Source organism: Tachysurus fulvidraco, chromosome 20, assembly GCF_022655615.1.
Source record: "Tachysurus fulvidraco isolate hzauxx_2018 chromosome 20, HZAU_PFXX_2.0, whole genome shotgun sequence".
Taxonomy (NCBI): domain Eukaryota; kingdom Metazoa; phylum Chordata; class Actinopteri; order Siluriformes; family Bagridae; genus Tachysurus; species Tachysurus fulvidraco.
Genome location: NC_062537.1, coordinates 3,441,329 through 3,465,533, shown reverse-complemented (window position 1 = coordinate 3,465,533; position 24,205 = coordinate 3,441,329). Strand labels below are relative to the sequence as shown.

At 44.1% G+C, this 24,205-nt stretch overlaps 1 protein-coding gene across 3 annotated transcripts in view; it reads right to left on the bottom strand.

The window, feature by feature from the left end:
* The window catches only part of sez6a (seizure related 6 homolog a), a 91,056-nt gene that overhangs the window by 41,947 nt on the left and 24,904 nt on the right, over positions 1-24,205 (bottom strand). For all 3 annotated transcript variants that reach the window (XM_027158694.2, XM_027158696.2, XM_027158695.2), the window contains exons 2-3: positions 7,177-7,806; positions 6,586-6,716 (exon numbers count right to left, since the gene is read on the bottom strand). In XM_027158694.2, coding sequence (XP_027014495.2) covers positions 6,586-6,716; positions 7,177-7,806 — 761 coding nt within the window. The remainder of the gene's footprint in view (positions 1-6,585; positions 6,717-7,176; positions 7,807-24,205) is intronic.

Sequence of the window (24,205 nt, the reverse complement as noted above, 5' to 3'; positions counted from 1 at the left end):
TGGTGGATTTCTGTAAAATGACATAAAACTTCCATCCATTCACACACAAACCTACTACACTTTTCTAATTAAAAACTCCCATTTATCTCCTCGCAAGCGTTGCAACTTGCAGTAGCTCCATCACAAGAAGAGCCAAACGTCTTGATTTTAATTTGACCCGCCTCTCGATATTAGATCCCAGGGTGTTTGTCAGAGCAGGTTCAAGAAATCAATGTGCGGATCGATCCAGAGACGGAGAAAGAGAGAAGCATGTGGGAGAAACAAAGAGAGAGCAGGTTGGAAAGAGCTAACAGGATTGGGCCTGGGATAATTGCAGTCTGATTGTAAGCTGATATCAATGTACCTTGACCTGAAAATCAGTCTATATTAGTGGAAGCACTCTGACACTTTCTATGGATCTGTTTTCTTATTCAAACGGCATCCGGGAGTCTGGACAATGCAGGCTGCTTTTTTCCCCCCTCAGAGCAGAATTGACCCGGTTCGATTGCACAAACTTTCAAGAAGATTCTAAGCCGCTTCATTCTCTTTTGTAATCACTTTGTCTGAAGAATAGAGCGAAGATGATGCAGTGGACAGGACAAAACACACGGATATTCTCAGTGGATATTCAAGTGCTGAGGACGAGTCGGTTGGCACAGCGGGTAGCGTTGTAGCCTCGTAGCTCCAGACTCCCCGGTTTGAACCTGTGCTTGTCTGATTAGAGTTTCAAATGATTTCTGTGTTTTTAAGGGTTTGTTCAGTGTCTTTCTGTTTCCTTCCACTGCCCAAAAACATTTAAAAAAAATTTACCCTAAACTGCAAGTTTATGTTACATCATTTCAACAGTGAATAAATGCAGTTTTGGACAAAATATAAACCAAAAACACCTTGTGTAACGCCGGTAAGAGTCGATAGCGCAGCTCTATCACTCCTTGGTATCAGTTGTACCAAGTCTCTGGAACTCTAGTCATTCACTCTTTCTAACAATATTCCACCAGTCGCTGCTTTCTTAATGGCACTGGAGAGTGCTATCTAACACACCACTCTAAAATCCTCCCATAAGTGTTCAGAGGATTCACCATGAAGGAAATCACTTAGATACGTGTTGATAGAAATGAGACCAGTCAGAACATTTTGGTTTGCCTTTTCTCTATGGAATCAGGGACCTAAACCAGCTTTTGATGTTGTTTAAGGGTTGTAAGAGCCACAGGAGACTGGCTTAACAGCTAAGTGGCATGTCCACCCAGTGTCTTCACCATTTGCTTGGTGCAATTCAATTTTGTGCATAAACACTTTAGTCGCACTGAGTTAACCGGTGCTTTTTTGTTCCTACACAACGAAAGGACATTCAAAGGATGTCTAGTACAAATATCGGTCAAAATTATAAAGTAAAGCAAAAATATCCATAAATATGCTAATATGAAAGCCCTTGGGTTCTTCTTCAGCCTAGGACCGATACAGCAGCGCAAACCGAGCTTCCCCACCGAGTCCAACACTCTTTCATATCTTTTGCTTTGTAGATTTCAAAAACAAGCGAGGCGCGGTGGTGGCAAGGGGGCAGTGGTGGCTCAACTGGTTAAGGCTCTGGGTTGTTGATCGGGGGGATTAGGGTTCAAGGCCCAGCACAGCCAAGCTGCCACTGCTGGGCCCTCTAGCAAGGCCCTCAACCCTCTTTGTTTCAGGGGTTCTGTATCATAGCTACCCCTGCACTCTGTTCCCAACCTCCTCAGTTGGGGTATGTGATGAAAAGAATTCCACTGTGCTGTAATGTATATCTGGCAATAATAAAGGCTTCTATTAATCACTCGTCCAGGATTTGAAGAAAGAACGGATTATCATCATTTGAGAAAGGACCAGTTAAGAACTAAATCTAGAAATGGGAAGTCTATACGTTTTGTTTTTGAACGTGTGGTAGAAAACAGCCGTTGTTTTGTCTGACTTTGTTACTAACGCAGCGAATACACACACCACCTCGGCCTTCTCATGGGAAAAGGATGAACAGATGCTAACACATAGAGGACACTCCTACACCATAAGGTGCCACGACAAATTCAATAGTCTGCACAAAATGAACAGCACACAACAGCCAGATCAAAACATGCCTATTTTTTTCCCCCCAATAACTCGGTACAGTTACCTTGATGCATTTTTTGTTGTTCTTGGTTCCTGAATGGAATTTAAAAAAAAAAAAAAAAAAAAAAAAAAAACCACACCATTATGAAACTTCTTAAGGAATGTGTTCAAGTGAAGCAACGACCTCCACCACATGTATTTAGGCTTGACAGAAGCATGTTCTGCATCAAACGGGGCATTCAGAAAAGCAAATCTAATTAGAGTACGGAGGCCATGCAAGGGTGCCCTTCAACATGCTGCATCATCAGTGGCTTGTATTTAATCAAGCCTTATCAGCTTCCTAAGAGCAGAGCAACATTGGGGACGGCGGTCACGCTCACGCCCCTATCCCTAATTTTATCTGACGGCTAGTGATAAATGAACCGCTCTCCCCGGCACAGGGCGCTTGTGTTCGTTCGTTGTCTGCCTGTTTACTGGATCCCACGCCGAGGGAATTAATGAAGGTCAAGCGGAGGGGTGATTACTCCATAGACAAGTCCAGCGCTATTCATGTCTACAAAGTCATCCCTGTTTCCACAGAACACAGTCGGGGGCGTGTGGCTTTATTAACAATTAATATTCACGGCACGGCGGCGTGACCATTTTTTTTTTTTTTGGGAAGAACATCAATGCTAAGCACATCTTTAGCTTGTTTAGTGTATTGATTGACAGAATGTTACAGAGCAGGCGGCAAATTCGTACTAGTGTTAAAACACCCACCATTTTGCCCTTTACACCAAATGTTTATATTTGCACCGCTCTTAATCTTAAAGCCCCAATTATACACGCGAACCGATTTAAATTAAATGTTTTTGTATACAAATGGTGCTTGTGAGCTAAACAGTGTAGGTTGAGGCAAATGAAGAAATTGACAGCTAATTACTGTACGTACACATTGTTCATGTATTCATTCGTTCACTTGTTGTTCTTTTTAAACCACACACGTGTTAGAGGAAATCTCTCTCGCTTGGCTTTTCCCTGCATTACACCTTGCACATTCCGTCCGTACATATCTTCTACATGTGGGTGTAAATCACAGTGGCAGCTAAGCTGAAATCTCCGAATATACCAGGAGGTCTAACAGTCAGTATAAGAACAGGTCTAATAATAAGAAGTGAAAGGTGAACAGCTTGACCCAACTTAGACAGCACTGTGCTTTAGATTTCTGTCTCTACTAGCAACGGGATCCGTATTCAGAGGTCCTGCCATGCTACTGCACCCCTCCGTTCTCTGGTGAATATCCAGCCGTACACGGCGGATGCATGATTCATCGGCTGAAATTCACCTCCGAGTCAAACACTAAGGAGGAGGCGAATCCACCTGTAATGCATCTGGGCATGAGTTCTACAGGGCTGTATGGAAAGGGAGACACTACAGTGTTCCATAATTCTATCTCTTGTATTACTGGTCTCTACTGCTGTCTATTGTTCTATCTCTTAACCTAGCGCTAATTATTTGTATCCATATATCTAGCTATCTATTGTTTGGTTGTCCATTTGTACTCTCCATCGTTCTACTTGTCGTCCTGGTCCAGTCGATCGTCCGTTCTTTCTCATTCCGTACGTCTGTGTGCCTATTATATATTGAGCTGCGCTTATTTTCCTGAAGGGTGCCAATATTTCTGGAGCCATGGCCCTCCATGGTCACATTCATGAAGTATATCTGAAGGGTCATCTGTCTGCTGTCCTCTTTTCTCTATCTATCCATCTATTTATTCATCCATCGATCTTTCGGTTTGTTTGTATATTATTTATCGATCTCTGCACGTTTTTACAAAAGGGTGCCGATATTTTTGGGGCTCTGTCTCTCAGGTTCATGAAGTATTTCTGGACTGTAGTCCATCTTTATCTCTAGCTGTCTCCATCCATCACCGTGCTCATTTTCATGAAGGTTGGCAATAAATTTGGAGTCGTGTCAGTCTGTCTCTGTCCATCTATCTCTGTTCATTTTTAGGAAACGCTGCCAAAATTTCTAGCGGGCGTTCTATCTTTATCTTTCTACATCATGAAGCTACATTCTGGGCTGGAAAGAAGTCACCCTCAGCCTCTAATTTATGAACCCTGGTGGTGGTGGTGGTGGTGGTGCTGTTGTTGTTTACGGTTCTACAAAAGGTTGGAATGATCCTGTCTGAGCGATTGTGTTTAAAAGCAGGCTGTTCTGAATGTCAAATAACTTTTCTTTCCTGTTTACATCACCTACTCATGAACAAATCATAATACAAAGTACAAAAAAAAAGAAAGTAAAACCAAGGCAGTGATTTTTGAGCAGCAGGAGTTTAGCTGACTTCAGAGCTGTCCATCCTTCCCTCCCCCTGTCTTTCCTTCTGGTGCACCGCAAATGCCTGCTGAGAGCCGAGAGCCAGCGAGCTTAAGCAGAGGCAGTAAAGAAGCCAGAGAGATTGATAGCTAGCATGTCTAAAGCCAAGCCTATAGCAGTATGTGTCTGTGAGAGAGACAGATACACACAAAGAGAAAGAGAGAAAAATCCCAGAATTAGAGTTTGTACTCACAAAGCAAAGCTTCATTCAATCCCAAGTACAATACCAAAAGCCTTAGAATTCAGCAAACAAATAAAAAAATAAAAATAAAATCCATATTCAAACAAACCCACTTGTGCCCTGGACTTATCGTAGCTCTCCAGAGCAGCGTGGAGATAGCTCACACATTTCAAAGTCACACGCAGTAAATTGGCTGCTCGGGGAATTACAAATGCCAGCGAACGAGTAAATGTATGCAATTAATTTTGAGACAGTTTTGGAGGGAGGGCAGAAAACAAAACGGGCAATCATAACACAGCGACTCGCAAGTTTGTTAGCTGAGGGCGAACACCGAGGAGAGCTTCTCCAATCAACTCCTCATCATCTGCCGGTGTGAACCCGATGAGATGCCGAGTCCGTGCTAACAGAAGATATTAGCGAAGATGATATGAGACCACTTGGTTTCCTTTTTTATACTTTTGAATTTTTTATGATTTCAAAAAATTGAATGTGCAGAAATTCTGCTCGATATTGATTTGGAGTGGAGCGTCGGACCGGCTTAACAGTTCTTACAGCCAGGGCGTGAAGTTTTAGTCTTTTTTTTTCTTTGATTTTAATTTGGTGTACAAACTTTCCTGAAGGCTTTATATTTTCATACAATGTCCCATTTCCTCTCTAAAAGACAAATGTCCTCTGAGACACAAGGCAGGTACCCCAGGATTCCCAAGGATTCTACAGATATTTGGTGGTTTGACGGTGTGTCTGTGGCCAATGAGTGTGTGGTTCCATCCATCCATCCATCCATTTTGAATTGTTTGCTTTTGTCGTGCCTATGATGGTTCTAGATCAGACAAACAGATATTACTTCAAAACATTTGTGCAGGGAAACGTCTCTCTCGTGGCGGTGAGCGAAGAGACCGAATGCTTTATTCGTCAATCAAACATTAGGTGTAATTATCTCGCCTTCGCATCAGAACGGCTTCTAGCATGCAGACTTCACATCTTCCTACATTCCAATGTGCCATGCATCCAAAAAAAAGCTGTTCACCACCAGAAGAACCCAGTGCCTAGCCTTTGCTTCTGATCTTGACTACTACCATGATGGTATCATGGCCTTTTTGAGTCTTGTTGAGCCTCGTGAAGGTGAACATCTCGATCTCGTGTGAAATGAATTACCTATACCGCATCAGCAGGTACGAAGGTAACCCGGATTACAGAATACTTTCCTAAGTTAAAGCGATTGCAGAAGACTTCCAACATTAGGCATGCCACGACGACACTGCTCGAGAATATTTCACATCCCGCCAAAGCTGTATCCCCAACAGAAAAACGTGGATAAAGTCAGCGTTCTTCAGCACAACCACTCAATTTCTATCTGTCTCCGTCTTAAACTTCCTCACTCTCGCGTCACGATGGGATTTAAATCCTATTTTCTGCCATCGCTACTGATACATCCAAAATTACATGCCTAGCCACTTGTTCTGCTGCCGCTGCTCAATAGTATCGTATTGACTGCGGTTGGGCTCTCGACAAGAGAGATAACAAGTTCCACATGATTGCATAAAACCCACAACAGCTTCTATCAGAAGCTCTGCTGCATTTCCATTTCCTCTGAGCCGTGCACTGAGGCTTCGCAGGATGATGGGTTTGTCTCATTCCTTGGGAGTAATGAAGCCAGACATTTTAAAAACCTTTTCCTGGAAATGCAGATTTTATTTATTTATTTATTTTTGTAGCGCAAAATTGAGAAGTCACAAAGTAACGTCTCTTAACGCCGATTTTAACACACAGACCGCTGATAAAGCATCTAGCGAGTCGTCTGCATACTCAAGGTGTTTAATTTTCCAGAGTTATTAGCTTATTGACCTTACAGAAGTGCGTGACCGACTGGAGTAACCCCTGCTAATTAGTGCCTCTGAAACTCGGAAACGATCAGCTATAGTTACAAATAAAGACGCATCGTGTGTTACATGGAGAGAAAAGAACCACACGCAGCAGATGAGAAGAAAAGGCCTGACCTGAATCTCAACCCCGTATCCGAGATAGACGCTCACATAGAACGTGCAATCCATAGCGGTGTCGAATGAATCAGAGCTTGGCGGCATCTCAACGTAGCCCTCGGCGTCTGTCAAGTTCATGCTGCACTGACCTGGAAAAAGGCAGAGGCACATACAGATCAGCCAAATAGACAAACACTTAGAACTTTCACCTTGTGGAGACTTTGTGGAGACTTTGAGTGGTTGTGGACGCTACACGTTATTCTTATCCAATTCATTTTAAGATAATCCTACAGTAGGAGTTCTCATTAAATATCACCAATCGGTGCTCTATATTATATATTGATTTTATATTTATATTGGATTGGACAGAGAAGCTTAATTGTTTTGCGCTAAGCCAGGCATTTGCTTTTCTGATGGATTTTGAGGAATTCAGATGACTTTTTCACATTCATTCTCAATTCTGGGTGATCTGGTGTAACCAAATCTACCTACGGGATGTTTTTGAGCCTGGGGTTAAACAGAGAACCCAGACGAGATGGGGAAAGCATGCAGAACGTCACACAGCCTGCACCACAAGCTCAAGATTGGCCAGCGCACGCTAACACGTACCTTGTTCTCTCATAGTGCTGATTACTGTTGTGGTGTGGATGATGCTTGTTATGGTTGTATCTCCATCCATCTCTGTGGGGTTTCCCACAATCCACTTCCTAACTTCTTTTTTTGTCGAACCCACCCTAGAAGGCTGTTGAGCCTTTGGTAAAGCTCTTTGTTGTCCAATTCTTGATGGACTGGTAGCCATAACCTCTTTACCTCCCAAGTCCTCCAGCTTTCCTTCGAACCTTCTCTTGCTGGACCCATTTCTGCCAACGGAGATCAGCTTCCCAGGACTGGTAGGACTGACCGTTGTCATGACCGTAGTAGCGATGTCTGAGAAAGCTGGTGCATCTTCATGTGGAACCACATGAGACGATCCAAGTGGATCTCCCGGTTCTTGGGGTCTTGGGGAGGTTGGATGTGACTCCATATGATGACCATCTCTAAAGAACTGCTGGTCTCCTTCAAAGTTCTTAGTGAGCAGAGTCTCATGGAGCAGAAGGCCTTTCAGGTTGGATGGGTGGCTCGGTGGAAACGCTGTTGCCGTCTTGTGTAGCGGCCTCGTGGTGTCATGTTTGCTGGCAATGGGGTCGAGCTCTCGTTCCAAATTTGACTCACCTCCATCAGTTGGTTCAATGCCATCATCTGAGGAGAAAAAGAGTTTTATTCCATATTCAGTGGTGAAACACTACAAGTGAAGCTTTGTTTAAATCCACTGAAATACAAACGACTCACAGTGTAATAAATGCTTCAACATGCAGCAAAACAGACAAATATCTGGTGCTTCTTGGGGTTGCACAGGTTTCTGATAGCTGTTCTCTGTCTTTATGGGCCAAACATCACAACCGCTACTGCTACCCTGTAGATGTTGCTACGTCACTTTTTTATTTTAAGATTACTGTTATTTTGGAATCCCAAGCAGGAACGGTTGTGTTTTAAGCTTCTGTGTGCTTTTATCAAAAAAACAAAAACGAAACCCTCACGTCAATCCGACGCGTCTCTGACGAATCATCCTCGTCTAATTTAGCGGGTTTTAAAGGGACAATCTGTTAAACCAGAATCCTGAGATATAATTCTCCAGTCAGTGCTCAGCTTTTGAAACATAACACGATTGGACGTGATTTAAAAGGAGGTATAATAACCATAGCTAATAAGCTGAACCGAACAGCACAGCATGAAACCACTAAATGTAGACAGATTGCCATGCGAACGCCTTGCTGAAAGGTTTTTAAACTCCAAAGAGGGGGGGGGAAGCCCTTTATGGGACTCTTGCTTCTTTAAAAATGCCTGCCCTCCTCCCACGTCCCATTAGAGTGAAGTGAAGAATTTGCTGTGAATGAGTCATGATTAGAGAACACAATAAGTGCATGCCGGAAAGCGATTATCGTTCGCACCTGCAGCAGCTGAGATGTAATCACGAAGCCCTTAGGATGAGGATGCTCACCACAAAAAGTGATGCTTATAACAAGAAGCAATTGCCAGGCTTGTAAAAACATTTGTTTCTCCTGCCGTCCTTTCTCTCATTTAAGCTACGAGACCAGCTGTGTTTGGAAGGATCTTGTATACGGTCGACTGACTCACAGAACTCTTCACTCGCCGAATTGTACGTAGCACACGTCCCCACACTCATCCTCTCGCTCTCATCCACCTCCTCCTGAGCTGCCGGGTGTCCAGTTAGTTAAAAAGAAATACAACACTAATGATGTTATTGTTAAGGAATAAATGCAAACTCCAAATAGGGCTGTCGATTAAATAATTCGTTATTAATATTATTAGTGATTTATTAGTAGTTTATAATTCTAATTAATCATGTTTTTGTTTTTTTGTTTGTTTGTTTTTTGGGAATAACCACCTTGCATTAATTTTTTAGTTTGAACAGATGCGTCACTATTGTTAAGAAACTTTTCAATCAGAAATATTTTTTGGATAATTTTTTACCCACACCCAAGCTTTGAACTAAAGCAAAGCAATAAATAAAAAGCCTCACTTCTCTCAGCAGTAATTATCTGAAGTTAAAGTGCAACAAGACGCTGTGTATTTCTATAATTATTGTTCGTGCTGTAGAGGATGCCTTTTGGGGCTGAACGATGCACCATTACACATTGCCTTTCATCTTTTCCATATTAATCTCCATTAGCAGGCCTCGGAGAATGTTTTCTGATAGATAGCGTTCTTCTCTGTGCGTCAGATCTGAATGTCATTCCGATTGTTCATTATGAGAAACAAGCGCCTCAGTAACACACCCAGGAGAAAGATGCATTATGTTTCATCATGTGAGGAAAGGTGTGTTTCAGCACTCGACACAGTGCAGGCTGTTTCTGTTTCTTCTTCTTACATCAGACCCCAAACTCTGCTCTACATTACACCAAAGACCAGTACACACTACACCAAAGCCCAGTATACACTGTACCAAACCCCAGTATACTCTACACCAAACCCCAGTATACACTGTACCAGAGCCCAGTATACACTACACCAAACCCTGCCATACAGTACACCAAATCTCAGTATACACTGTACCAAACCCTGCCATACACTACACCAAACCCCAGTACATACTACACCAAAACCTGCCATACACTACACCAAAACCTGCCATACACTACACCAAACCCCAGTATACACTGTACCAAACCCTGCCATACTCTACACCAAACCCCAGTATACACTGTACCAAACCCTGCCATACTCTACACCAAACCCCAGTACATACTACACCAAAACCTGCCATACACTACACCAAAACCTGCCATACACTACACCAAACCCCAGTATACACTGTACCAAACCCTGCCATACTCTACACCAAACCCCAGTATACACTGTACCAAACCCTGCCATACTCTACACCAAACCCCAGTACATACTACACCAAATCCTGCTATATACTACAACAAACGCCAGCATACATTACATTAAACCAGGCCATACACTACACTAAACCCCAGTACACAATACACCAAACCCCAGTATACACTACACAAAGCCCCTGCCTTACACTACACCAAACCCTAGTACACACTACACCAATCCCCAGTACACACTACACCAATCCCCTGCCTTACACTACACCAATCCCCAGTACACACTACACCAATCCCCAGTACACACTACACCAATCCCCTGCCTTACACTACACCAATCCCCAGTACACACTACACCAATCCCCAGTACACACTACACCAATCCCCTGCCTTACACTACACCAATCCCCAGTACACACTACACCAATCCCTAGTACACACTACACCAATCCCCAGTACACACTACACCAATCCCCAGTACACACTACACCAAACCCCAGTACACACTACACCAAACCCCAGTACACACTACACTAATGCCCAGCATATATTACACCAAACCCCAGTACACACTACACCAAACCCCAGTACACACTACACTAATGCCCAGCATATATTACACCAAACCCCAGTACACACTACACCAAACCCCAGTACACACTACACCAATGCCCAGCATATATTACACCAAACCCCAGTACACACTACACCAAAGCCCAGTACACACTACACCAAACCTCAGTACACACTACACCAATGCCCAGCATATATTACACCAAACCCCAGTACACACTACACCAAACCCCAGTACACACTACACCAAAGCCCAGTACACACTACACCAAACCTCAGTACACACTACACCAATGCCCAGCATATATTACACCAAACCCCAGTACACACTACACCAAACCCCAGTACACACTACACCAAACCTCCGTACACACTACACCAAAGCCCAGTACACACTACACCAAAGCCCAGTATATATTACACCAAATCTACTATCAAAACCTCTTAAGGCTTCATTGGTTCTAAGTGAGAAGACAATATCTAAGTTTTAAATCTTTTTTTCCAGCTGAAACGCTGGGAATCCAATCCCACTAGTCTGGTTAGAAACAAACCGGCAGTCCGTTCTCATTAACCAGGCAACCCTGCATCATAGCAACTGCAGCAATGCTCACAGCAAAGAACACTGAGGCTTAGCAGCAGATATTCATGATGTTGGCACATTGTTATTACTCTATTTATACTGTAACATACACTGACAGGCGTGTGTGTGTGTGTGTGTGTGTGTGTGTGTGTATATATAGACACATGTAACCCTAACCCTAACCCTTTTAGCCATTCTTATCAAGATGAACGGTGTGTGTTTGTTAAATGGTTATGTCTCGATGTGTTCGCAGCTAAACTACTCAAGTAATGGTGGACATTGTATAATAATAATTAAAAGCCGCATTGCTGAAATTCCTGGTATCGGGCAACCCAGGTATAGATTGTTCTAGACTCAAGAGTTGGCTTGCTTTCTTAGCCCTATGTGTGTGTTAGAATTTGACCAGTTTGACCTTATTGAGAGCAATGGGCAATTTAAAGACTCTTAATGGCCACTTAGGAAAATGGCGATGGCATCTCGTCCCATCAACCTGTCGTGCCAGCAGGACCTCGAGTGGGGTTTTTCATTCAATTACCACCCATTTATTGTTTTTTTGGCATCTAACACAACCTTTCAACAAATTAGCAGCCTTCCACGACAACTAAAGGGGTGTCGGTGTCATGTATAAAGAAGCAGAAGAAGAAAAAAGGAACAGGAAAGAGAACCCAGCATCCAACCCTGGAGCTACTTCAGTAACAGGATGTAAAAATTAAACACAGTGTCGTTACCGTTAACACGCCGAAGTTGATTAATTTCCAATATTCTTATCAGTTTTATTTAATCAACGTGTGCTTCCGATCCAAAACCTGTTACTTATCTAATCTCTAGAAAGTTAATCAACATGATGTTTTGACATTTCTGCAGTTTAATACCGTCTAAACTTCATCTATTCAGGTGCACAGATTCAAAGCACCAGCCTGAAAAGTTTCCCCCGAGCCCTTCAGCTCTGGCTCGGCGTTCATACAGACACGGATCCCTCGTGTGCTCTGACACCTCAATTAGCACACGTTTTCAGGATGACAGTGTGTTCTAACAAGGCTCAGGACGACCGAACGCTGTAGACAGGCGGAGATGAAAGGACAGAATCGAGACACACTGCGAATGAGTGAGATCTCCCAGAGCGAGAGCTTCATTTGAAGCTCTGACACATAGCGAGATGGCGGGGCACCAGAGATGTCAGAGTAGTGAGTGTGTCAGAAGTGCAGCGAGCCATATTTTGTCAGGGAATTTGGCGAACTTTTGAGTTCTAGTAGCTGTACTTTTGGCGTTGTCAGGAAACCCAAGCCCTTGGTTTTGAAGACTTAACCCAATGACACGACTTTTTAACGTGGACCAGATCTTACTGCTGGGTTACTAATTAAATCCACCGTGACCTTGACCAAGATTTTGTTGTTTCTACGATTTTTATTTGTCCTAGACCCCCCGAGCACAGGGTTCCTTAAATTGGTAGCTAACAGCAAAGATCAGATACATCTGTTGATGTCGCTGCAGTGCAATCTTAAAAAATAAAATCAAGCCATCCTCATATAATTTAATGCACTAGGGATAAAAAAAAATCTACTAATTACCACCATAGGTGTCATTAAGTATAGAAGAGGAAGACAAGAACGTTGATAATCACTGGCACAGAGTCATTTAATACCAGATGACGACAAAACATTCATGCGCAAATCCCCAAGATCTTCATGGGTGTGCAAACTTTTTCACATCCACGTTCCAAGCTATTTACCGTCTCGTGCATCCATGCATTTAAACTGCACTTAAGAAGGTACAGTATAAATCTTGGCATTTTCTAAAATAATTAATACTTGAGGAAATAAAAAGTAGTTGTCAGTAAAGGAGATGAATTTATAAAGAATTTGGTGTCATGTTTTTTCATGTTATATAATGAAGGTTAAAAAAAAAAAAGGTTTTTGCTGGATTTTATGATTCATACCGCGAATATTATTTATCTCCAGCCTCCGTCGGTGCCTTGAATACCTTCGAACACTTTGTGTTTTTTAATGAAATGAAGCGGCAAAGAATTATCCCTGACGCTTGGCCTAACTCCAGCTTTCTGAAAAGGTTTCGTATGTTGAACGCCATTTAACACGGTTTGAAATACAAGTTTGCTGCAGCTTTGAAAAAGCAGAATGAGTTTTTTCTTTTTTCTTTTTTTTTTTTTTCTCCGTTTAGAGCCACTAAGCTATAGAGCGCAGAGCAAACATTAATCACAGGCCTTGACACGGGCAAAGGTCTTGTTGATGTGCTCTGATGGGAACGAACCCTTTCTGGAACCTTTTATTTTGTCAAAACACATAAACACACTCGGTGGGCCTTGGTGGGTTTGAGTGAATAGTAGATTCTTTAAAAAAAAATATCCAAAGGTGACCGCTCTCTTTTTATTTATTATTTATTTTTACAGGATTGGAGTTAAAAGATGAACATGAGACGATGGATCAGAATTTTGGCTTTCAGTTACACACACACACACACACACACACACACACACACACACACACACACACACACACAGGATCTGTACAGATTATTCTTTTCACTCATTGGTCTGTCTTTATATATCTCATATATATATGTATAATGTAAAGCAGCAGGTTGTTAGCGGGCAGACGGAGTGACGGCCGTGACATTTACGCAGCGTGTCTTCCAGTCCGACGTGTAATACGGTCAGGCAGGAAGCCAGCAGCGTGTTGGATCGTAATAGCTCTGTTCAGCTTGTGCTCTTAGAAAAACTGGGAAGTAATTTGGGCTGGAGGGTAGTTTTGAAAAGGCATAGTTCTGGGATGAGAAAATAATAATCACCAAAAATAATAACTGGCAAATAGCAGCGAGCATCGGCACAGCAATATTAAAAGGCTGTTAAAATTTTCACATGACCTTCAGACGAGAAACTCGTCCATCTCCACTTCTCGCCTTCTTTCTAGTCTGGCTTTAGAATTTCAGCTGGCCAACTACACAATCCTCGGCTACTATTAATACAATACATGCTGTATGTGATTAGTGGATCATTTTCACAATTAAAAGGTTTGACCACAACATGGAATGGAACAACACAACATGGAATAACCACAACACGGAAAAGTATCAGGAGATCAGCAGAAGGTCGCAGCAGGTTTTGCCCCCGTCAGTCGACAGCAGGAATCTGATGCCACGGTGGGTGGAGATTCACCCAAACTGACTGGGTGAAGATTGGAAAAAAAAGAGCAGTTTGTTCACTTTCTGTGCCTCAGACCGCAGATGATCGGTGGCAGCCGTTACATAGAGTACAATGTCCTCTGGAATTGGTGTTTATTGGTGTAAATGTAGGCATCGGTGATTTGGAATCATGCTGGTTCTCTAGCAGAGCTGGAGATGACCAATGTTCTCAGCATTGCTTTTATTTTAGGAGAAACTAGAAAATCTGGCCGGACACAGTAAGTTTCGTCTGGTCTGATCGTCCGCACTGACTCATGGCACGCGATCATCTTCTCGGATTACTTCTCGTGATCGCTATTTGAAAGAGATGTCTTATACCTACGATGCGAGCCATAACGTGTGAATTTCCCGCTCATTTCTTTTGCACTGTAATCCTGGTGTGTTCTCCCGGTCCGTGCCAAGACTCTTAATCCGTATCAGTCACGTCGGAGCTCTGTGGAAAAACGCCTGTGGAGGAAAACCTCGGGCGTCACATCCTGTCCTCCAGCTGAAATGATTTAGGACACGGCGTTGGTTAGAATACCTCTCCACACTTATGAGTACGCATGTATCAGGCCAGAGCCCGAGCAGCAGAATGGGAATTTCTTCATTATATGGCAGCTGGTAGAGTCGCCGCACCCGCTGCATATCAATGCGCTCATCAATGGGCACTTTTTACGTGATGAGCGCGCTAATCTGCTGGCCGAGCGACGCAGGAGCGAGGACTCTCACTGACATTGTGCTCCCGATATCCAGGCCTTCATTATCTTATTATTCTGAAGAGGGAACAGAACGAGGAGGAACAAAAATATAAATCAATAGGCACCTTCCTCACGTCTAAAGTGTAACAGCAACCTAGCAGTCCTTCCCCTGCCCTCTGTCTGTTTCAGGTCAAGTGAGCGTTAAACCACGACCAAGGAGACGAGCGATACCGTCTGAGGGCAAATTCAATTAATTAATGAAGATTTCAGATAAAAGTAGATGTGTTTCAAATCTCTTAATTAGACAAACGAGGCAGGAGGAAATAACACCGTTTAGTGAAAGACGGATTCATTTTCACGGCTGATTCCGGATCTGATTCGCATCAAATCTCTAAATTATCCTCATGATGTTAAGGTGAGGGGGGCACGGTGGCTTAGTGGTTAGCACGTTCGCCTCGCACCTCCAGGGTTAGGGGTTCGATTCCCGCCTCCGCCTTGTGTGTGTGGAGTTTGCATGTTCTCCCCGTGCCTCGGGGGTTTCCTCCGGGTACTCCGGTTTCCTCCCCCGGTCCAAAGACATGCATGGTAGGTTGATTGGCATCTCTGGAAAATTGTCCGTAGTGTGTGAGTGTGTGAGTGAATGAGAGTTATTTGAATTTATCACTACAACGTTCTGGGAAAGTGGCGCTTCCTGTTTGTTCCACTGTGTCACAGTCAGTCTGTTGGAGAGGGAATAACGAAGCTGGGGCTCGGGTGTTAATAAGACATTAAAGGTTTGAGTCCATATTCCAAGATGGACGAGTTTGATGAGTCGCAGCCCTCTTTGTGTCACGTTAAACACGTTGTGGCATTCTACATGTCAATATACACTCGACCCGCATTCATTAGCATTTATAACGCTAATCACACACCACTAACATGGGACTAACACTAACAACTAACACTAACAACACAAATCGACAATTTATATCATGGGAAGGTCGAGTTACGTGCTCTCACACACACACACACACACACACACACACACACACACACACACACACACACACACACACACACACCCCAGTGCACCATGGTGAAGGATATTTGCAATGGGGGAAAAAAATATAACGAGAAAATCAAGCTGTCCTCCATCAGCCACACACCCTCATCCTGAAAAAAAAAAATCCCATATTTCACCACAATGTCTGTCCGAATCTGCAATTTATTGTCGCCAGGGAGAAAATTACATGCTGATTGGCAATAAATAGATGTCATTAGTTTCAATCGCCTCCGATCCTACACCTGTGCTGAGACGATCGTAATCGGAATCAATTTACCGGCTACTTGGCCAGAGAGAAGGCCGAGGCTTCCGATGATGATGATGACGATGATATCATTACTGATGAGGAATGATCCTGACTTCTCTGGAAGGTGGAGCAAAATCACTAGAGCACAAATGGAAAGATCTGGAGAGAGTGCAAGAGAGAGAGAGACAGACAGGGGGAGGGAGAGAGAGAGAGAGAGAGAGAGAGAGAGAGAGAGAGAGAGAGAGAGAGAGAGAGAGAGAGAGAGGCAGACAGGGAGAGAGAGACAGGGAGAGAGAGAGGCAGACCGGGAGAGAGAGGCAGAGAGAGAGAGAGAGAGAGACAGGGGGATGTGTAGACAGGGAGAAAGAGATGGACAAATGGGGGAAGTGAGACCGATATACAGACGAGAAGAGAGAGACAGATATACAGACAGACTGCAGAGAGAGAGAGAGAGAGAGAGAGAGAGAGAGAGAGATCTGTGCAGTATTATTAGCCCTGCACAGAAATTTCATGTTGGTTTCATATGAATTGTATCAAGTTATTGACAATTTTACTGATAATGGGAAACATCTATTTTCATCACACACACACACACACACACACACACACACACACACACACACACACACACACACACACACACACACACACAAATTCAGACATCGGCTGTGAGTAAACATCGTGTCATTTTGGCCTTGTTATCTTAAAGGTGCTAGACTTCATCAAGCTGCATCCACACACACTCACCTTTAACACCTCTCTCTCTCTCTCTCTCTCTCTCTCTCTCTCTCTCTCTGGGCCTCACACCAACATTTTTAAGGAGGCCCTCCTCCGCCCGTTCCTCCACTTCTAACACATTAGTACTGTATTTTTTCCTCTGTACTCGTCTCGTATTATGTCATTTATTTTTATTTAAAAAGTAGATTTTAAGTAGATCACGAGAGTCATTACTGTCCTAATACGATTTGCTCGTTTAAGAGCCCAATTCAGCTCATCAAAGGAAAACATCAGCGAGTAAGAGACGGTTGTCTGAGATCGGTTAACACATTTAAAACAGTTCAATAGATTTTTTCTAGATCCGGTGTTGAATTAAGTACTAAAATGCTGGAAACCCACAGTTGTTGCGTTGCATTATATTATTCTAATTTCCCGATTATTCGCCTTCAGACAGGCACAACCGTGCCTTTTTAAATGAAAAGGGACTTGACATGTGGTGCATAATGGATTCAGAGCAAGAGTGGGGGAAGGGGGGGGGGGCTGCATTACAAAGGCCTGGATGAAAATCACTGACAGGAAGAGAGTATATAGCTTGACGTGCGGCCATTTTAATAGTCCGGATGCATGTAACGGCGAAATTGCTTTTATACGCTTTGGCAGGTAGATGTCAGGGAGCAGCGCCTGGCGAGGCCCTGTGAGTACACACGTCTAAGAGCATAACCGGCGTAAACAAACGTGCTACCTGCCCGACGGGGCCCTGCAGGAAACACAATATTAGAGCTGACACTGATAGATGAAGCACCCGCTCTGGGGTGTGTTCGCTCGAGCCTTGCAGCCGCAGAGCCACGAGGATAAGCCGAGTCACACGAGCTGTTCCAGGTTACATCTAAATATGGGCTGCACCTGAAATCAGAAGGAAACCCATCAGGTGCCAGTTACACGATCATCAGCATGCTGGAATTAATAGACCTTCATTAAAGATGAAGGTAGGAAGTCGTGCAGGTGCCTGTTTATTACCTGCTGCTTCTGAAACACACCGTTTTTTTTTTTTGCACCGTTTTTATAAAAACGTTGACCGCAAGCAGAAGGCGCCGGAGGTTTCACGCTTTAACCCGAACAGGGGACCAAATGTCAGTCAGCGTTCTTGATTTAACATCTCTAAACGCTGCGCTACCATCTCTTAATGAAGCTTAAACCGCCCCTGCCTCATCCTCCCACCTCCTTCCCCCTCCGAGCCGTGCACACATTAAACCAAGCAGCGCCGCTTACCTAACGTGCAGCTCACGGCGCGAGAGCGCCACAGAGCCGTGTTATTTGTGTCGAGGTGAGATGGAGTCCTGGGTACAAATTGGGTGCAGACAGATTGTGGTCCCGTTTAATGGAGAAATATGGAGGCCCCCGGGGGAGGGAGAGACAGATGGATGGGTTTATGGGGGACCGTACAGCCGCCCCTCCCTCTGCATGTTATGAGCTGCGGGTTACAAAGTGCTGCACTGACTAGCAGACCGCCAATTAATGTCAGCTCACTGCTTACTCCGTTCACCGATCAGAAGCCTCGACGTCGGCGTAAAGCCACAGTTTCGTTTACTGCCCGGACGTCGTGTCGGTTCCGTCTAGCTATAAAACAAAACAACTATTCGGCGGCGGCAGTCAATCACGCTGCGAAAAGCTCATACTGCTGGAAACTAAACTGTGTACAGAAACAAAATCCAGGGGCTGTTTTTCAAAACACAATCTCGCCTGCGATCACTCACGGTGTTTTACGGAGCACAAACAACACGCAGTGCCTGCAATCACTTTCAATACCGACCTTGAATCCAACCCAATATTCTACCATCTGACCTGAAAACTGGAAAATCCTTTCAAAAGAAAAAACAAATAATAACTAATAAAAAAATCATTTGATCTTTTATAGGTAAAGTAATGGATGTCAAGGAACACGATGCTTTTTATCCATTTATAGTCACTGAACGTCCATGATGAGGGCTACAGTTATAGAGAATGAATCAATCAGTTTTAGAGAATGAATCAATCAGTTATGGAGAATGAACCAATCAGTTATGGAGAATGAATCAATCAGTTATGGAGAATGAATCAATCAGTTATGGAGAATGAACCAATCAGTTATAGAGAATGAACCAATGTTCTGATCCATCAGCCTGGAGAACGCTGAGAGAGAGAGAGCGAAGTCTCTCAAATCGAGGACCAGAGCTCAGAATTGTTGAGCGAGAGGTCCGTACCTGCCTTTGAGATGCTGTCATTTAGATTATTCTGTGTGTAATATTCACAGCGAGGATGTTGGCGAGGTTCATCGCTGAATAATATTCCCCAGACGTCAGAAGAAATAAATAAAAGCAATAGAAATGGAAGAGCTTTACGGAGATAACGGTGAGCAAACGGGCAAATGAGATTAATCACACACTTAATCACGGATAAACGTTTTTGCCGAGCGACCGAACGCACGCGTGTGGGTGGAACGCGGTGACAAAATGTCGTTATACAATTATACACAAGAGCGTATTCATGAAGAACGTGGGGTTTTTGTTGATTCCGACGAGCGTCTGTCCACCCTTGAGAGCTTTGCTTTGCAAGTGATACGTAACAATAAGCAGAGTTTTTTTTACATGCTCCTGCCCACACGCTGGGTAAAAACACACAACAACAAATAATCATGTATGCAGAGGGAAGAGTTCAGGTGAGCGGATGTGCTTTCAGAAGTCTTGTTTACAGCGCGCACACACCCACACACACACACACACACACACACACACACACACACACTGTCAGCCTGATCAGACCGAAAGCAGACGAGCCCAGAGGGGACGTTGTGCAGAAGCCTGCCGGCGACAAGAAGGAGGAAAAAAACGCCAGAGTGTGGATTTACTTTACTCTGCAGAACGGAGCAAACTGCGAATAAATAAATAAATAAATATTTATACTTTCTCACTTTCTCCTGCGATCCTTTTGGGATCGTGTTTCTCTGTGGTTTCCACAGACCATTAGCCAGCCATAAATATGTCACCCAAGGTTATTTTATTTTAGTTTTTATTTCTCCCGCGGTTCAGATTCCCACCTGCAGTCCACCGGCGCTGCTGCAGCTCGTTATCATGTAGATCAGCGCTGGTTAATTAATGACCCGTCGTACAGCTGATACACTGAACCTTTAACACCAGTCGAGTGAATTTTGAAGATTACTGGCTGCTGCTGTCATCCGAGCTGATGAACCATGTGACCTACTTATCACCTCATTTCTGATGTTCTCAGGTCATCGTGTTGGTCTGACCTTCATTTGTCTCCATTTGCAGCTGTCAATTATCCTAATCCGTCTTCCTATTGGTGGATTCAGACCAGCGCTCGCTCTCTGTCTGTCTGTCTGTCTCTCTCTCTCTCTCTCTCTCTCTCTTTGTTCATCTGTCTCTCTCTCTCTCTCATAATCTCTCTCTCTGTCTGTCTCTCTCTTTCTGTCTCTCTCTGTCTGTCTTTCTCTTTTTTTTTTAAACATCATGTTTAACGCTTTACATAAAGCTCTTTAAGAGTACAGGACGTGAAGTTAAATCCTGCCCCCGTGGAAATACACCACATGACCGTTCCCTGGATTTCTCTCAGTTGATGTCAGTGGAGCGTGGAGCGCTTTACGTGAATGTCCTCAGCTTCCTGTTTTTCTGAAGCTGCAGGAAAAAAAAAATCATGGTTAGTGTAGAGCGTGTAGAGCAGGCAGGGAGCCGCTGCCCACGGGGACAGAATTGTGCTTTGCCCTCTGGTCGCGGCAGGAGGGTTAGAGATCACGTCCTGGGAAATAATAAAGATGATCAGCAGTCGCTTCTCCCTGCAGTCACGCTGGAAATGTCAGAACGATGAGGGGAAAACATCATCACGAGGCTGGGAGGCCTGCTGGAACTCCTTAACACTGTGGAGAAGGAGATGACTCTTATTTTACCCCTCTCTCTGTCTCGCTCTGTGTGTGTGTGCATGTGTGTGTGTGTGTGTGTGCGTGTGCGTGTGTGTGAGAAACCTTCGAGGGAATTCTCAACGGCTCCTAAAATCGTGTTAACCTCAAAGTGCAGCACAAACCTCACTCCTGACCCGTCGATAAACAAAGGAAGAAACGCCACACACTCTCCTCTTCCTCCTCCTCCTCTTCCTCCTCACACCTGCGAGCGTTTGTTTTTCCTCCATATTTACAGTGTAATTGCCACAAAGCAATCTTTCCATTAATCCGGCGCTCCGAGAGCCGAACGCAGTTCAACATGAGTGTACACAATCTGTTGCAGCATGCTGATTGCACTGGGTCCTTAATTAGCAGGCTTGGCGCGCCCTCGCAAAGTTCAGCCTAATGCACTGGAGTGGATCGCGCACGTCAATAAAAGCTGGTCGTCTTCGGCACCACCCGTTTATCTGGAGGCGTCGTTCCTGTCGCTCGTCCTTTAAACGCCACGTCAGCCACAAACAAATCATTACACAAGCACCTTGTTCTAAAGAAACCCACAATTACAGATGTAAATAAAAACCTTCAAAATCTCCGGATGCATAAATATTCACCCCCTGGAGTCAACAAACAGCTGTTACAACAACTTTTAATGTGTAAGAGTCATAGCAAAGAGATTAGAAGTTTTATTATGAGCAGTACTGAGATATTACTGATACAGAGACATTATTGAGACATTACTGATACTTATAGCAACACAGAGAGAAAGAGCGAGACACAGAAAGAGAGAAAGAGCGAGGCATAGAAAGAGTGAGGCACACAAAGAGAGAAAGAGCGAGGCATAGAAAGAGAGAAAGAGCGAAGCACACAGAAAGAGAGAAAGAGCGAGACACTCAGAAAGAGAGAGTGCGAGACACTCAGAAAGAGAGAAAGAGCGAGACACACAGAAAGAGAGAGAGCGAGACACATAGAAAGAGAGAGAGCGAGACACATAGAAAGAGAGAGAGCAGGACACAGAAAGAGAGAGAACGAGACATAGAAAGAGAGAAAGAGCGGGACACACGGAAAGAGAGAAAGAGCGGGACACACGGAAAGAGAGAAAGAGCGGGACACACGGAAACAGAGAAAGAGCGGGACACACGGAAACAGAGAAAGAGCGGGACACACGGAAAGAGAGAAAGAGCGAGACACAGAAAGAGAGAAAGAGCGAGACGCACAGAAAGAGCTAGAGAGAGAGAAGCAGAAAATGTGCTAGAAATATAGAGACAAAGACACAGAGAGAGCGAGAGAGATACAGAAATAGCTAGAGAGAGAGAAAGACAGAGAGAAACAAAGAATGAGCTAGAGAGACAGAGAGAGAAAGCACTGAGGGGTTTGAATAATTCATGGGATTTAAAAAGGACAAAAGGGTGGTGTGTGTGTGTGTGTGTGTGTGTGTGTGTGTGTGTGTGACAACTTGTCAGAGATAAAGGCAAAGAACGAACGAGACGGCGGAGGCAGGAATGAAAAGCGTTGTGTAAACAGAGGCCGAGTAAACAGGTGCAGCTTCCGCTCTGCAGGAGCCCTCCGTTTATTTGTTTATCTTCTCACCTGTTTTTCTTCGGGCTTCTTTATAACGTGTCGCACTTCAGATGTTCCGGACATCTTTGTGCATGCTGTCAGTCATGACTGCGTGTGTGTGTGTGTGTGTGTGTGTGTGTGTGTGTGTGTGTGTGTGTGTGTGTGTGTGTGTGTGTGTATGTGCCAGATAGAGGTGGTGATGAAGGTCACAGAAATTTTCTCCCTGATACACACATCAGTCCAAATTTCTGTTTAATATTCGCTCAGATCTCTCTGCCACCTCCCCTCACCTCCCCGCCCCTCCCCTCTCCTCACCCCACCCCTCAGGCGCTAAATGCCACGTCACTACTGAAGCGTGAACTAAAGCGCCCCGATGGCGACCCCGGGTCCTCGCTTGACCTCCTCAGTTCAGTGTGTGAATATAACAACCCTGTCATGTCACATTAGGAAGAAGTGCCCAGTTCTGCTCCGTCTCTCAGAACCACTCCTGACCACACACACACACACACACACACACACACACACACACACACACACACACACACACACACACACACACACACACACACACACACACACAGCACACTGATGCACCACATCTCACTGGGGAGATGCTATTAAACACACAGCATTTATTTGTACTGATTTTTATTTTATTATTTATTTTTTTTATTTATGTCTAGACAGGAGAGAAAATGACAATTACACGCCTACATGTCGAGTTTAAAACTGCAGGAGTGGTAGAGGTGTGTGTGTGTGTGTCTTTCTTAAGCATAATGCTCAGGTTTTTCAATTCCCTAAAGCAGGAATATTCAGTGTATATTTAGAAAAACAGAAAAAAGAGCAGTTTTGTTTCATGATGGTGCTTCATGTCAGCGGGGAAAATAAAGCTGTTCGTTTTTGAACACTCGTGTTTGTCTATTTGTCGTCAGCAAGCCATGTCGTCGCTTTGTGTATTGGATCCGAGGACGTAAATAAAATGAAAAGTCATTACCCTGTGTTGTCTCTCGTCTGAGGATCTACCTTTAGATAAATAATCGGGATGAATGCACATGATCGGATGATCTGTGATAGAGATTCATTTAACCAGGTATATGTGTGTGTCTGTGTGTGCGGGTGTGTGTAAGGGTACGTGTGGGTGTTTGGGTATGCAGGTGTGTGTACGTGTTTGGGTTCGGGTGTGTGTACGGGTGTGCATGTGTTGTTAGGTATTTTGGTGTGCAGGTGTGTGTGTGTGTGTGTGTGTGTGTGTGTGTATGGGTGCGTTTGTGTGTGTGTGTGTGTGTGTGTGTGTATATAGGTGTTTTTGTGTGTGCGGATGCGTGTTGGTGTTTGGGTGTATGTGCATGTGTGCATGGATGTGTTTTGAGTGTGTGTGTGTGTGTGTCGGTGGGTCTGGGTTTTTGGGTGTATGTGCATGTGTGTAGGGATACGTATGGGTGTTTAGGTGTGTGGGTGCGTTTGGGTGTGTGTGTGGGTGCATATGGGTGTTTGGGTGTATGTGTGGGGGTGCGTTTGGGTGTATGTGTGCACATGTGTGTGGGTCTGTTCGGGTGTGCCCGTATGTGTATGGGCATAATAGAATGTGAGATCAGTGAACATACAGAGATGCTGTCTGGTTAATTTTGTAACACTTGACTACACACTGATTTGAGGAGGAAATGAGACATCAGTGATCACTACAGGAAGTGATGAGTCACACTGTCCTGTGCTCATCCCTG